Source organism: Anopheles cruzii, chromosome 3, assembly GCF_943734635.1.
Source record: "Anopheles cruzii chromosome 3, idAnoCruzAS_RS32_06, whole genome shotgun sequence".
Classification (NCBI taxonomy): domain Eukaryota; kingdom Metazoa; phylum Arthropoda; class Insecta; order Diptera; family Culicidae; genus Anopheles; species Anopheles cruzii.
In genome coordinates this window covers 17,217,588-17,233,552 of record NC_069145.1, presented here as the reverse complement: position 1 = coordinate 17,233,552, position 15,965 = coordinate 17,217,588, and the positions used below count along the sequence as shown (strand labels likewise).

The 15,965-nt window shown below is 52.6% G+C and overlaps 2 protein-coding genes across 2 annotated transcripts; both read left to right on the top strand.

The window, feature by feature from the left end:
* Positions 1 to 1,914: 1,914 nt before the first annotated feature.
* Positions 1,915 to 9,857, top strand: LOC128272575 (alpha-tocopherol transfer protein-like). Its single transcript, XM_053010404.1, has 4 exons — positions 1,915 to 2,073; positions 2,706 to 2,841; positions 8,702 to 9,006; positions 9,070 to 9,857. Exons 2-4 carry the CDS (start codon positions 2,785 to 2,787, stop codon positions 9,689 to 9,691), a joined length of 984 nt encoding a protein of 327 aa, XP_052866364.1. The 5' UTR covers positions 1,915 to 2,073; positions 2,706 to 2,784; the 3' UTR covers positions 9,692 to 9,857.
* A 1,840-nt stretch (positions 9,858 to 11,697) lies between these two features.
* On the top strand, positions 11,698 to 13,276 carry LOC128269963 (odorant receptor 83a). The gene is made up of 4 exons (XM_053007366.1): positions 11,698 to 12,759; positions 12,829 to 12,933; positions 13,000 to 13,155; positions 13,226 to 13,276. The coding sequence occupies exons 1-4, from the start codon at positions 11,698 to 11,700 to the stop codon at positions 13,274 to 13,276; spliced, it is 1,374 nt and encodes a 457-aa protein (XP_052863326.1).
* The last annotated feature ends 2,689 nt before the right edge of the window (positions 13,277 to 15,965 follow it).

Here is a 15,965-nt window from a genome sequence, read left to right as displayed (position 1 = left end):
CAAATGTGTTTGGTTCGTTTCCCTCGATCATCTGATGCCATCAACTGTCGAACAAACAAACCAGTTGGCGGTAAAAGCCAGTCACTATCTAGAGAACAGCGTCCCGAAAACTGAAACAATTTCAAGAGCGCCATGATTAGAGACATTAATTAGTCGCCCAATTGGTGAGCTTCCTGCTCGAGCAGGAATACCTCAAAGCCAAACCACATTCGGCCACCATTGCGCGAGCTGCGTCGCTGCTCATTAGCCAACCCTCCCCGAGCGTCGGGACATTACAATCTGGTCTGGTACAACAATCCCTTAACACGCGCGCGTGCCGTTGTTTTCGTGCCTCAAGGAAATTGCACTGACGCCACCGACCCACAATCTGGGCTGCACTCTGCGCCCTCTGGCCCCCGGGCGGGATTCCGCAATTCCTCGGGCAATGCAACGCGCGCCGAGACCTCGCTCGCCACCATCACGCCATTTCCATGTCGGCGTGGCGTGGTGGTTGGGTTGCGTTTGGAAACATCCTTTCTTCGCTGCAACATAACCCTGGCACGCGACAGAACTATGGTTTGCCAGGGCCCCGCAAGACCGCGGTTGCCGAAAAGGCGTATCACGGAACCACGGGAGCCCACAATGGTCCTACGAAGGGAGCCACTCCAGAAAGGTACTGATGTCGGCCAGGTCTCAAAGTCGAAAATCGGATTGTGACATCAGATGGCTTTAGCTGTTAATTGGGTCCTTCTCACTATGCTTTTTTGGAAACATAGTGGTCCTCCTTGTTTTGACATCTGGCAAAGGATTTCTTTTCAAATGCTTGCCGAAGCCGAATGCTTGGAAGAGCACAAAAAAATCCAAACTAGACTTCAAACAATGTTCGAGGACGCAGAACTACAAGAACTTTTAGGAAGAAAATGACACGCGAATGCAACAACAACTCGTCCATCAGCAAAATGTGTTCCCATACGCCATATCTCTACGTTTGAAGGCCACGTGAAAGATTCACAGAAGATTGGAAGTGGGTGCCACATGAACTGAACGAAGGACAGCAGGAAAAACGAAAAACCAAATGTGAAATTCTGCTCGCAGGGTACAAAGCGAAGTCTTTTCTCCATCAGATCGTGAAAGGAAAGTGGATTCATTTGGAGAATCCTAAAATGAAAATAATAATGTGTCAGTCCGGGACAACCATAAACTTCGACTACAAACTGTGTCCGGTGGGACCAGAAAGGTGTGGTTTACCACCAGCTGCCAAAAATGAACCATTCTTTCGTCGGAGCATTCACAAATTACCAGATAAAAGAGAATCTATATCTAGCGATGGCACATACTTCGAATAAAATAGAGTATTGCATTTCAATGCAATAAACATGTAAATTCTTTGCAAAAAATCCGATTTTTTATCTTTGGACCTGTTTAGAGTGTCTGTGGCTGTTCAGTGGGTAGAATTCCTGAGATGCGTGCGATACACCCGCTAGCTGGCTGGCTGGCTGGCTGGCTGGCTGGAGATGGAGAAATGCTTCCGCTAGCTGCGCATGTCTGCGTGCGTGGGCCCCCACGGGTGTGACTCAGCGCCGGGTTTCGCGCACCCCGTTTGGCGCTTGGTTGCGTCTTTATGAATTTTTCGCGCATCGTTCGTGCCCCGCTCCAAGACTCCAAGCTAGACGCTGCGCCGGGGGAGAAATTCAACGCAACGTCCGAAACAACCGCTAAGCCATGGCCACCGCCGGTGATCTTCACGCTTTGCTGCTGGAACACGGTGCTGGATCCCCACCCGGGGGGCCGTGGCGGCGCCGGTTGTGGTATTGGTGAGCCGCGCGTACCGACGTAGCACCGCGGTGTGGTTGTGTGTGGCGGTTCTTTAAATATTACCTCCCGGCACACCGAACACCATCGTTCAGTTCGGTCCCAGTGGTGCCGCAGTGCAGAGCAGATCCAGCCCCAAGAGCTCTCTAACCCAGCGTTACCCAGCGTTAGGCTGCCGACACTGCCGATCCGCACACCCGTTACCCGGTGATCGCTGCCGCACAACCAAAGAGTGTTCGCGTACTTCGTGGTCACCGAGAAGTTCCAGCTCACAAGCCCAAGGTATATTCGGGGTGTCCGAGCCCGTTCGTGTGATCCGTGTGTACCGCGGAAGACGCAGTGAACGTCGTGCCCCGTTACTCCGTTGCACAATCCGTGGCCACAGTGATGTCGGGGCGTGAAAATGTGTATGGTCCCGTCTGCGATCGCGTGGCGGACCGGTTGGGATCGCGACACTTGCGACACACTCTCTCGTTAGCGCAAAAAGGGCTCCGGCAGAACACCCGAGACCCACGGCCGCATTGCGCAACGTTGACGAGAGCAAAGATTGTGCTGTGGTGGGGACTAAAACATGGACCTACGAGTGCCTCGACTGGTTTTCAGTGTGCTGTGTGCCCCAGACAAGATTTAGATCACTTTCGGATTAGAGCCCACCGCAGCTCTCGAGGAGCAGCCGGTTGGCCATCCCGTTTTTTGCCCAGTTCGATGGTGAAAGCAGCCGGAAAAGTTGGAAACTCGTTTCCGGCACGGAATGCCCACGGTTTCCCCCATCCCAATCGATTTTTGAAAGGCCACAGATTATGGCCACTGCAACTGTGCTTCCTACCTTTCTCTATTTTCCTTCACACTACTTCTCTATTCTAATCGATCATTTCTTCTCTTTCTACGCTGCGGCACCTCGCGAAACAACCTAGCCCAGGGTAGCGAAACCGCAAAAGATAGGCCCAAAAGTTCCAAAACCAAATACAAAACCCACCAAGTACAAGTCCCACGATGCCACCGACCGTGCACAAGGAGACCAATTTCTCCACCACAGACCTGAAGTGGAAGGTACGTTTTTGAACAGGCTCAGGCTGGAGGTTCACTGCATGTGCCACGTGCGTTTAACAACCCGCTTGCGGCCCGCAACGGTCGCGTGATGCGCCAGCCACGCACTTAGCGTCTAATACCGGGGGTCCGGGGGGTCCAAACATAACACCTTCGTCGGGATCGGTGCCATCTAATCGGTGTCGCATTCTAACACACTTCCCGGTTGGCCTTTGTTGCATGTGGCCACGGCACCCTCATGTCATGTCAGCTAACAATAATCGATAACAGCGAACGTAACGTTATGTATGTAATTGCTTCAGCCTCTCATTGTTCCCGGTGCTAATCATCATAACCACCATCATAACAGTCCAGCAACGGTAACGCTTCCTCCTAAACCGAAAAGAAAAACCTCGCAAAACTAATTGCCAATAACTTTCACGGCTGCCGGCATTAAACGCGGCCACCTTTGGTGCACCTTATCCAGGAGATGGGGCCGAGCGCAGGAGAAAGCGCAGCTTCTTCACGACGAGTTCCAGTTTTCCCGCGTGGCTTCGCGAATTATCGATCACGGGGCTCCGCGTGCTCCAGTTTGCGGTGTGCAAAAGTTTTCCGATTCGCTACACCATTTTCCGGACGGCACCGAAAAGCAACGCTTTTCGCCAGCTCCTCGGCCCATCCGGGCCTTTCACCGACCAGAGCGTGGCGGTGTTTGGAAAAACGGGGCCGAGTGCGAGTGTTCGCGTTTTCCAATTTTCTCCAACCACAGAGCAGATCGTTGACCCCTTTTGGGGCGCACGGTGGATATTGGAACGGAGCTTTCATATTTATGATCCGCGCGTGCCGACCGTTGGGCGGGTGGAATCGAAACGATGCTAACGTCTCTCGCACATAGGGATCATTAATTTGACCACCGCTAGGTGCGCCAGTGACCCCCGGGGGCTGGTGATGGGGCTTCATTTGCATCTGTTACCTTCGGCGCCGGGTCATTCCGGTCGAGGAAGCGAGTTCATATTCTGGACCCACGTCTCGGGCGGTTCATCATCCCAGTGCCGGGGTTATCGATTTCCGAACCCATGAGCCTGGGTTTGGCCTGGGTCGTAAATCTTTTGGCGGGTCGGTGACGTCAAAAAACCGCCTCCGCTGTGGTTGGTCTGTTGTGGAAAGTTCGCGGCTCGTGGCCAAACTTTTCGTCCGACGAACGAACGTCCCAAACTGCTGCTGCTGCAAATCGATCTGCTGGGTACGCCCCGGGTAACTATCATAAATTCTGAACGGCTACATCCGGTTCCGTTAAAAGTTGTTTACAACTTCGACGGTTGGCTTCCGGGGATCCCGGGTAAGTTTTGCCATCCGCTCCGCAGCCGGCGCTTCGGAGCTGGGTGGTTCGGACACTTGAGGCCTGTGTAAGACCACAAGCGGCCTGGAATGTAAATTTTACGAAACATCTCGCCCACCCTCGTAGGTCATAAATAACCAACTGTTAAGTGGCCCGGTAATGTGCCGTTGTGCCCAAACTTTTCCCTGAACGGATGGGCGCCGAGTGCTGCCAATTTACGGCTGCCATATTCTTTTGGGCCGATAATATGTGCCAACCTCTCCCGCCGGGAATCGGTACTTTTCGTTGTCGCTGATGGTTTGGATCACCGTTTTGTGGTCCTGAAATTCCCTTTGATCTCCCTGCGTGCTGACAAATTCCGTTCCGAACATCAAAGCCCTCCGGAAGGACACACTCATGCTGCCGGCACTAGGCAATGATGGCCGATGACTGTTGGTGATGCTGGATGCTTCATCATCACCGCGCTTGAAATGCGCCCTTTTCTCGATGCCTCGGACCCTCTCCACGAACCCGAGGCGCCCCCCACCGAACGGGTGGATCGTTCGTTTGCAAATAGGGTCATGAAGTGGTTACCAAACGAGTCGTGTGCTGGGCCGGGCAGCATAGCGAGCGAGCCAATGCTGCTTCGGTCGATCTCGGCGTAGCTTTTCGACACCGGCTTAGGCTCGGCTAGGCCGATGTAGCAAAGAGCAACACGCTGTGGAGTGTCTGTTGCATAACTTTCGCTAGCATACGGCCTACAGCATAACTCGGTGCGGTTGCGACCCTGCTTCGAGATGGCGACGTCGAGGCCTCCCGTTCGTCGTTATAATCGAGCGGTACGCGGTGCAATTGCGAAAGACTTGCAATTGCTTTTGTGTGCTGCCAGCCGCAATACCTGCGACGGATTCTGGGGTTTCGGTCCGGCCGCTCGTTGGAGAGCACCTTCGGAGCAACACATGCTGGCCTTCAGCACTTGGCCAGCCGCTGAGATGGAATAGAGAGAGCGAGCGAGCGGTGCGACCGAAATTGTCAAACATGCTCGATCCGGTGTCCGTTAGGCTCGGGACGTGCCCCGGGTCCCATTGGGAAGATTTATGAAGAACATTCGTTTCCGTTCGAGCGTCCTTCCGGGACGTGGGGAATTGCATGAAAAGGCGGCACCGACGAATCGAGGGTTATCCTTATTTTATTTCCTTTCAAATAAGCGCCCCGGCCCGGAGTCCGGAAGAATAAGCATTTTAAATATTCATGGGATTGGCTGTGGAAAATGCCAGCCTTTTCCTTTGCTGGGTCGGTCTCAGCGGGCCCCGCTTGGGTGGGTTTTTTACCCAAGAAATAGAGAAAACATTTTCCATTCCGAACCGGAATTCCCACTCGACTGATTGTGCGCCCAAACTCGCCCCCGCGCGGGAGGCTTTGTTGTGGCCCGGTTCGGCCCCAAAATCTTGTGGCACAAAGAAAAGCGGGAAAACACTTCGGCTAGCAAGGGGTTTCACCGGTCGCCGATCGAATCGCTTCAAGATAGTTTCCCGGTCAACGAAGCCACGGCCAAAAACCGCACATCCACTCCAATTTGGTTGCGGTGCCGTTGCGGGAAGTTAGTCCACAGATTATTCTTTCGCCACCCTTGCTAGAGCTAGAAAAACCCTCCGGACTCCGGACGGATGGCGACTAATGGATCGTCGAAGGGCAGCCAGCCAGCCAGGGCAACGGTCCACTTAGTGGCACGGGGGAAGCGTAAAAAGAAGCATCAAGAGGACCACTTCCCGAGAGTGTTAATTAGGAAGTGAATTGTGTTGTGGCCCGGCTCCGGAAGGCCAAGAGCATAGGTTGAAGTACCGGAGAAAAAATCTTTCTTCGTCGGCCGCAACTTTGTGCAGCAAAATGGACCGGAATGGAGCGTGTCTCAAATTTGGCGTAAAAATTTAATTGCTTGCGCTTGAAAGTTGCGCCGTCCAAACGTGATGATTGGGCTGTGCAATCGAACTATGGGCTTATAGATTTGAAATTCCACTTTAGACGACCACCGAGAGATGGAGGCATTACGCAACTCTAGTGGCAATGCAACAAATTGTTCAACAATCTCCCAGTCCACCACAGAGTGTGGCATTTACGGCATCCATCTCTACGCTCTCCGGTCAGGTTAGGTATAAATCTTCGTTGAACCACTATTCCCAGCGTCACTTCTGTGTCGCGACGTCCAGACGGGTGCACATCATTTGGCGCCGAATGATGAGAAATAACACGGCATTAATGATGATTCAGTTTCGGAGCAGACGGCCCAGTCGGTGTGACGTCAAACCGAAAAGGCCCACGGGCGCAGCAAGGTCGGGTGTCTGTCCATCGTCTTCGTGTTGGCCGAAACTTTTTCCCGCCGAAAACTGGCGTAGGCAAACAACTGCAGCAAGGTTGTGCTGGCTGGACTTGCGGCTGGACCACGGCGAAAACCCGACCGATGTTGACATTGATTTAATAATCCAATTTACGCAACAACTCTGCGCGATGGATGAAATAAAAACTCCATCCTTTACTTTCGCCCGAATGTTTGATGATCGACCCTGGAGTGCGACAGGGGGCAGCCCGGGAGCCCCGCGGGCCTTGGCAACGCGTTCGCCTAAATTATTCAATCACATTTACTCTGCGCGTCAACGGCGCCCCCGAAGTCAATGTCAGCGTCATTTCGGTGGCTGACAGTTACACTCGGCTAGGCCCAAGGGCGCGAACGTGGGGACGGGGACGACCCCCTTTCGCCCGCGACGACTGTTTGCTAAGCCGGCAATGAGAACTTAATAAAATCCCGAGAGGCCTGAGAAAAAAACGGGTGGCGCACGGTGGTTGGGTCTGGTCACGGTCCTCCGTTTGACGTTTGCAAACGAAAACAAAGTTAACCTTCAGCAGTGCGTCTGAGCCAGCCCATAGTGGGAAAGCTCGCGGATGGCAGCAACTGGGTTGTTCAATAAGTGTTGCGATTCCATAAGCAAAACACAATTTCATGGTTTGAAACACAGTCTTCTATTCGGTATGGTCTCCCGGAACATCAAAATACTTGATCCAATCCCGAGATTCCAGTTTATGAATTCCATCCCTGAAGTGAGAAACTGGAAGGACTGCTCCAACAATTCGTGCTGAGACAAGGTGCATTGACCTGATAAAAAAGAATTTTTTCTCCAGGAAACCGGGACTTTTGTTACAACATTTTTCCTTCAGCTGGTCTAGTTTGAAAGTAATCCACAAACAAAATTCCCTCCCCATCCCAAAGAAACTGCTTCCGATTTCTGGACATGATCTGATTTCAGGGCCGAAGAACCAGGTTCACGCCACTCTTTAGCCGCTTGTTTTTACTCAGAATCAGAATCTAAGCATCGATGCACAAAATCCACTTTATCCTTTCGAAAACGCTCTAAATATTACCGAGAAAGTTGCAGTCGAATGCGTTTTATTCCATGGTTAGGATTGAAGGGTTGGTGCTGATTTTGGACGTCCTTGACGTGAATCGTCTTCATTCAACATTCGTTCATAAATTTCCTTTGCTTTTAAACTGTTGGCTTTGGAAACTTCCAACATAACAACACTTTTTGAACAACCTGGTATGTCGCAGTCGCCGTTCGCCGTATCCATGAACTCGCGCTGGCCTCGCATCTTCTGGCCACGTTGCAACAGTTGTTGGCGCTTCGCGGCAGGTGCTCATTATGGCCATTATTCGGGTTGCTTCATAGCTCAATTTCACATACATCGGTGTTGTTTCTTGGTTTGCTTCGCTCCCTGCCTCCACGCTCTCTCTCTCTCTATTGGTCCGGTGATGATGGGGGCCTTTGTTTCCAGCGGACCACAACATTGGCAACATTGATTCGGTGGGGATTGAAGCGCGGCTCGCGCACATTGCATAAGCGCATGGCGTGGCCGGATGGTTTGTTTGGATGCACACCACTGTTGATTGAAGCCTCCCTACTCCCTGGTCTCGTTGCCCGACGGTTTCGTTCCAGTGAACGCGCGGCGTGGCTCGATCCGCAAGACGTCCGAAGCACGCAGTACACGGTGCCAGTAATCACACGAAGCATGACGGAGCGCACGATAAGAGCGCACGGCGACGACTGCTGGCCGCTGGTTGCTACCTAGCCTTAGTGCCTAATTGGACCATTCTGGGCCGATGTGGGTTTTCCCCACGGAAGGGTTTCCACGTTGCCGTTGGCCAGGCCCTCATAATTAGTGGTGTCGGGAAAGCGTACGCCAGACGCGCCGAGTGTCTGGAGCGAGTCGCGTGATGGGCCGATTGTTCCGGATCCGGGGGCTCTAGCGAGCGAACCAGCTGGAAGTCAATGTTTACCGAAACTCGTTCCCCTTCTGGCAAACCTTGCCACGGCGTATCGTGTTGCCTGATGAAGGCCGACGCCATCACAGACGCCAACTTTCATCCCAACTCCGCTTCGAGCTCCGCCATAAATCTTACTAGCTCAAGGTTGCTGGGTGGTTTTAACACCGGCCACAGGCCACAAACACTCACAGGTTGCGACTTTTTGATCGACCAAACTGACCACCACCGCTCCTGCTCCGTGTTCACTGCAGATGACTCTCGTCCAGCCGTCCGGAGAGCTGAGCGCCAAGATCAAGGAGGAGCTGCGCGAGCCCGCGAACCCGGCCGACATCGAGCGCGATATCGGCATCATCCGCGAGTGGCTCAGCAAGCAGCCGCACCTGCCGAAGGATATGGACGATGCCCGCCTTCGCACCTTCCTGCGGGGCTGCAAGTTCAGCCTGGAGCGCGTCAAGCAGAAGCTGGACATGTACTACACCATGCGCAACGCCGTGCCGGAGTTCTTCACCGAGCGTGACGTTAACCGCGCGGAGATGACCGAGGTCCTGAACGTTATGTAAGTCATGTCCCCAGCACTAATTAGATGACCGGCTAATCTGTGTGTCCTTTCCCCCGATAGTCACATGCCACCGCTGCCGGGTCTGACGCCGAACGGGTGCCGTGTGGTGATGCTGCGCGGTACGGAGAAGGACATCGCCACGCCGAACGTGGTCGAGTCGATGAAGGCCACGCTGATGATCGGCGACATCCGCCTGTCGGAGGAGTCGGTCGGGGTGGCCGGCGACGTGTACGTGCTGGACGCGAGCGTCGCCACGCCGACGCACTTCGCCAAGTTCACGCCGGCGCTGGTGAAGAAGTTCCTGATCTGCGTCCAGGAGGCCTACCCGGTGAAGCTGAAGGAGGTGCACGTGATCAACGTGTCGCCGATCGTCGACACGATCGTCAACTTCGTGAAGCCGTTCCTGAAGGAGAAGATCCGCGAGCGCATCCACATCCACAGCAACATCGAGGACCTGTACAAGTTCGTGCCGAAGGAGATGCTGCCGAGCGAGTACGGTGGCAGTGCCGGATCGGCGAAGGAACTGAACGATCAATGGCGCACCAAGATGGCCGAGTACACCGGCTGGTTCAAGGAGCAGGAAGCCTCCAAGGCAAACGAGTCGCTCAGACCGGGCGCCCCCAAGACGGCGGACGAACTGTTCGGCATGGACGGAACCTTCCGGCAGCTGACCATCGACTAGGGCACCACCGCGGAGAGCCCCTCACCACCACAACCACCACATTCCCATCATACCATCATCCGGTGCGCGCCCCTTTCGATCCGGCCGGCTCCGGCTACGCGACCTCCGGGACCGGGGATCGGAATGGGCACACCCAGCGAAAAACCAAAAAAAAAAACAAATCATAATCCCATCTTTCCATCTTCCACGCTAGTGGGCGGGTCAGGCGGCCCATGTTTCGCTCCTTCATCCCTAGGCACCGTACTAGCAACACTACTATCGTATTGTGTTTTTTTTGCGTGTAGCGTTAGTACCGAAAAAATCGTAGCTCTCAGCGTCAGGCTTCGCGAAGGTTGACCATGTTTTCGGTTTCGGAGAAATGGCTAAAGATTTCAGTGACTTATAAAGTCGTCTACCATCACCACCACCACCACCGGCAAAGAGAACGCAGCGAATCCAGCGCAGCGCGAAAGTGGAGCTGAAACAACGGCCCGGCAGAGTGATAAGACAAGATTCTGCCATCGGGGTCCTTCTTTGGCTCCGGCGTTGGCGCTGGGAAGCGCACTCTGCTTTCGTACGTTCTTGAACGAGAATTGAGATTTTTCCTGTTTACTCATTAATATAAGCAAAAAAAGAGTCAATTTTGTTACAGTTTGTTGTATTGCGTATTGCTATTAAAGACTTTCTTGTTTAAAAGGACCCCGTCGGCCCGAGTTTTACTTGCGAGAAAGAAAACGAATCATGCGGGCTTCATTTTACGGACAGGGAATAGAGTAAAACCGTAGATTCTGATTCGTAGGCGACATTGATATTGAGCACCCTGGTGCCTCCCGAACCGGATGAGATCTTTGTCAATCTTCATTTAGAATGTCGATCGCCATCAACATCAATTTCGCTATTCAGTTATTAACTAAATATGACAATGAATGACAGTCAAAATTTATGTGAAAATACTTCAAACAAGTATCAAGGATGATTATCATCGGATATGTTTTGATGAAAAATGAAGCGATCGTCATCGGAATGCAAAGGTTATGGCCTCGATATTTTGGGATGTGCGTGGTGCAATATTCATCGACCATCTTGAGAAGTGAAATACCATCAACAGTGAATATTATATAGTTTTATTGGAAAAAACATTCTGTCAGAACTAAATGAAATGTTCATTGGTGAGAAATTTCGCTCGAATGAAGATCGCTGAGGCTGAGGCCTAACTGAGGCCTATTTTGAAGCAAACAAGATAAATCGTTCTACAAAAGTTGTATTGAAATGTTGGAGCGGTACTGGAATGATTTTGTGGTTCTTGAAGGAGATTGCGTTGAAGCTTTTTTTCAGCTTTTTTTGGCAAAAACTCGCATTTAGGCCCGAGACTTTTAAGCTCACGTGTTAAAAGTTTTTCAATTATTTTTGGCCATACTTTTGCTTTCCACAGTGAGTTAGTTTAAAACAGTGACAGTTGGTGATAAATCATTCAAAACTTTGCCTCGTTTCAACGTGATAAAATAATCATAACGACAGTAAAAGTCACCACGTTACGTTACGCTTTCGTTGCCGAGTGTTTAAATTAGTCATTGTTTTGCGCGGTTACCGGATCCGCCCCGGTAATGCGCCCGAAAGGTAGGAACCCGTTTAATTGGACCCCTAAACCATGGCTGTCCATTAATTCGTCTTCGTCACCTTTTTGGGGATTTCAAATTTCACACCGGCACAACCTTTTGAACCGAAAGTCGTTCCGTTCCGTTCCACGAACAGGCCTGAATGGCCACGAATCAACCACTCGACCGCACACTCGAGTAGTTGCTCAATCATTTATACTTAATTTGGCAATTAACTCGCCCGAAAGCCCGAAGCGTCACTCGCCAATAGTGGTGATGGCGTTGAATAATTTGTTTCCAACCATTTTCGTTCCGTGGGTCCCATTCCCACGGCCCGTTTGATAAAAGGGTTCTCCGTGGGCGGTGTGTTGGTCTTTTGCGTGGAGCGCACCCAACCGGAAACCGGAAACTTCGTGAACCCGACCCGACAAGATGCTCAAACCGAGCAGTGAGGAGGATGGCACGATCGAGCTGAACTTTCGGTTGCTCGAGCGGATGCTACGGTTCATTGCCGTGTGGCCGACCGACTACAACCCGTACCTGCCGCGGGTCCTGCGCGGACGGTACCTGCACCTGTCGCGCACCCTGGACGCCCTGTACCAACTGTTCTGGTGCTTCATCTGCGTGCACATCGCGGCGTTCCACCTGATCACGACCGTCACCACGAGCCTGAGCTACGACGAGCTGTTCCTGGCGCTGATCACCACCAGCATCTACTCGATCCTGGTCCCCCTGTACGTGTACCTGCGGCTGTACGAGCCGAAGGTGCGCCGCCTGTACCACTACTCGCGGCGTTACTTCCGCAAACGGTCCGCGATCGGGGTGTACTATCTGTCGATTAGTTCCTGCTATCGCTTTGCCAACCGGTGCCTCTTCTGGTGGATGATACTCTGCATGCTCGGCGCCATGCACTGGGCCATCTATCCGATCCTGTCGCAGCAACGGACGCTACCGTTTCCCTGCTGGTACCCGGTCGATGTCCACCGCTCGCCGATGTACGAGCTGGCGTACATCTGCCAGGTCCTGGGGCAGCTACAGGTTAGCCTGGTGTTCGGGCTGGCCGGAGCCCTCTTCATGGTGTTCGTGTTTGTGGCGTGCAATCAGTTCGACCTGCTGTGCTGCAGTCTGCTGAACGTACGCCAAACGGCCATGCTGCTGAACGGTGGCCACGGAGCCGAACTACGGAACGCTCAGCGGCGGAACTGTACAATCGAAACGCGCGGTGACTACTTGCTGCGGGAGATCTTCCTCGAGGATCTCGACACGGTCCGCCCGACGGTAGCGACCGTTCGGGCTACGAATTCCCTGCCGACATCGCAACGCTATCTGACGGAGCTATCGGCGGAGCTGACCACCGCCTTGGACGACTGCATACGGCACCATCTGGTGGTGCTTCGATACTGCGAACTCCTGGAGGACTGTTACCACCCGTACGTGCTGCTGAAATTGTTTCACATTGTCCTGCTACTGTGCTTTCTCGCCTTCATGGCCACGGTGGTAAGTTACGGCCCTAGGGTGCCCTCCCTTCACACTACACGCTACGGACGCTCCTTTTTTTTGCAGGAAAGTTTGTCGACAATGAAGCTAATCAATGTGCTCGAGTACTTCATTTTGACTATGTCGGAGCTCTATCTGTACTGCTTCCTCGGGCAGATCCTGCAGAACCAGGTACGTTGGTGGATTGATGCCTAGCTTTCGATTGCCTTGGTGCCTTCTGCTGTTGCTTCCCTGCAGGCCTTCAAGGTTGGCGATGCCCTCTGGAACTCACCCTGGCAGCAGTGCGGGGCCCTGTACCGCCGCCGAATGCTCATCGTCCTGATGAACGCCCAGCGGCCGGTCCGGCTGACGGGAATGAAGCTGTACGAGCTGAACCTGGAAACCTACTACACCGTAAGGCGCTTCGTGGGCCGTGGGTTGTTGGCCGGCCATTTTCCGTTAGGTTCCGTTTTCCTCCTTTCAGGTTCTAAAGGCGTCCTTTTCGTACTATACGATCATCAAAAAGTTCCGCTAAAATCGATGGCCGGTGCCGTCGTGTCGTGTAACTGAATTCATTCAATCAACAGTTGCCGGATTCAAATAAATCAAATATGACACCTACTGACCGCCTGGCATACACTCCCGAGGCGTGACAGTTTTACTTAACCAAACGCATCAATCATCCCATTTCAGTTGAGAGACAGAGAGCAGGAAAATCGATTTTCCATCAGTCACGCACCGCATAGCTACCGCACCAGCGGCTTAATGGCCCATTTATTTCAATCTCTGCCCGCAGCAAAACCCACCCTAGGACACTAGGCTACTAGGGCTGGGTTCGGACTGGTTTTAATAATAAAGCGTTCAGCAGACAGCCACACACACAGCACGCAAAAAGGACACGAGGTTTGCGAAGTTTCAGCCCCCGGCAAGAACATCATCCATCGTTTCTTTATCCATTTCGGGCCCTTCTTAGACAAGAACGTGGCGCCGTTCGCTGTATCGGAAAACCGGAACACACAGCGGACCGTGGCGTCGCGACGCGTTCGCATGATGTCTACATTAGCCCGAAGCGGAGTTTTTTGGTAGGAGTTTGTAGCGAAGGCTGCGAAAGCCAAGCCAGCCGTTCGAGGTCGGTCGTACGTATTTCGGGCACGCTGCAAGATTTTCGTGGTCGAACCGAGAACCGGCAAGTCTCTTGCCGGCTGCGATTAGAGAACGGAAAGGAGTCAAATGCTCGTCGAATGGCACGCTATAACGGAGAAAGCTCCGTGTTAATTAAATTAAGCTAAAATTTTGCTCCCATCGGATGTTTTTCGGTTTTTCGACATATCCTTTCGGGGAACTTCAAACGGAACCAAACGATGATCTTTAAATGGGGCAAATAAAACGGCCAGGTTTAGGTTGGCTTTAAGGTTAGGTTATGTTTTAAACAGAGCCGCGCGAAGAATGGGAACATAATTTTGTGACCCCCTTATTGCCCCTTCCGAAACGTCCTTGGTGCAAACGCAAGTTCTCCTCCAGGCAGCCACCGACATATTCCGCACGGTTTCACGATGTTGCGAAAGCTTTTATGTGCTGCTATTTTATGTTTGCCGTTTGTCCCGTGTCCTGAATTTCTGGACCCCGCATCCGGCGTTTGTAGCTGCTGAAAAGGAACTGCGCTCAGTGCGCTCGGTGCCTTTTTTATGATTGAACAGTAACCGGAACCGTTTCATAACCTGCCCGGGGAATGGGAACAATGCCAGCGAGACGATGAAAACTGTGCGAACTTCCAGCGTCTTTTGTCGGTCGACCAAGATGCTGTGCGCCTTAGAATGTTGCCTCCGTTGGTGCCTTGGCATTGCATTGTTCGTGTACAAACAACGGTTTCGCTTTTTGACATTTCTTTTTCGGTTGAGTACCACAAGCCACATTACAAGCGGGCCCGGCAATATGTTTCCGACGGAGCAGAAAGGTTGGGACGCAACGGTGAAGGATAATAAAAACATCGGCTCATCGGTGGCATTGTGACACGATCGGTGATGTGGCCCTTTGTCGTATCCGTTGGCGCCTCCACCGGAAACTTGCACAACTTCCAGTCGCCCTTTAATTTGCGCTAATGGGAAACTATTTCGCTCCGAAGCGAATTTATCACGTCGCCTCTATTTATCATCTCGCTCCCCCCGCAGGGAGACGCCATTTAGCTGAATAAATTGTTCAGAAAATATTTGCCCAATACCCTCGTTAGTCCGGGCGCCCGGCTCGTGTCGTCGTTGTGTTGTTTTTGCCGAGCACATCCGGCCACGTGGCATAGCCTGTGCTGGACCTCCAGAGGCGCGTTCCGTTCCGTTCGCCATACTTTCGGGTGGGCCACGATTTTCCGGGCCGGTTAATTCGGTGCGTTAATTTCGGTGTACACTCGCAGTCCTTCCGGCTCGGGCCGGAAGCCAGTGGTCCTTACGCAGAATGATATGCAAATCTTGTTTAGAACCCGTCCAGCCGGCTCACTGGAGACTTTGGTTGGAGTCTCCGGTGGCGCCGGTATCTAGCAACGTCACGTCAAGCCAGAAACAGCAGACAGCTGGACGCCGCTTATTATGTTTCATAAAATGCCTAACACGCCCGCCGACGGTTGATACTCAATTCCCATCCCAGACCCAAGCTCAGCAAATAAAACTTTCACTCAACGCAGGGCCCGTATCCTGGGCGACTCCGTTCGCTCCGTTTCCGAGTTGGAATTCCGAACTTAAAGTTTAATTAGAAGGAGAGAAAATTTGCGGCCAGGACTGGCTCCCCCGTGACAGGGGCCCCCCTCTTTCGCTTGGAATCTCCGCCGCCGAAATGGGCCGTTAGCGGGCGTGGCGCTGCTTAGGACGCTCGCTGGTCTGGCCGCCTCGTAATAACGATGAATTATTAAAGCCGATTAATTAATTTCCATTCTGCTCGGGGGAAGTTTGCAGCGACCACGCAGCACCGCACCGACCGGGCGCCGCCGGGGGAATGGGAATTAAATGAAACCGTCGCCACCCCCGGGGAAAGGAGTCCGCAGCAGCAGCGAGCAGGTTGTGCCGCCATACTTGTCATTCTAGCATGAAGGTAATTTATATCAGCGAAAGCATAAATTAATTTGCAACATTTATCAGCATCGGGTAAGGACGAACCAAATGAGGACGCGTTCAAGCGAGTGTGTGCGTGTGTCGTGAAAATAGAAGTGCCTAATTCCTATCCTAGCGGAAGGAAACGGC

Bases quoted from the DNA above. Each gene is read 5' to 3' on its own strand.
- LOC128272575 (XM_053010404.1), top strand. From the start codon at position 2,785: ATGCCACCGACCGTGCACAAGGAGACCAATTTCTCCACCACAGACCTG. The intron at 2,842-8,701 runs GTACGTTTTTGA...TGTTCACTGCAG, and splicing joins CCACAGACCTGAAGTGGAAG to ATGACTCTCGTCCAGCCGTC. The intron at 9,007-9,069 runs GTAAGTCATGTC...TTCCCCCGATAG, and splicing joins ACCGAGGTCCTGAACGTTAT to TCACATGCCACCGCTGCCGG.
- LOC128269963 (XM_053007366.1), top strand. From the start codon at position 11,698: ATGCTCAAACCGAGCAGTGAGGAGGATGGCACGATCGAGCTGAACTTT. The intron at 12,934-12,999 runs GTACGTTGGTGG...GCTTCCCTGCAG, and splicing joins GGCAGATCCTGCAGAACCAG to GCCTTCAAGGTTGGCGATGC. The intron at 13,156-13,225 runs GTAAGGCGCTTC...TCCTCCTTTCAG, and splicing joins ACCTGGAAACCTACTACACC to GTTCTAAAGGCGTCCTTTTC.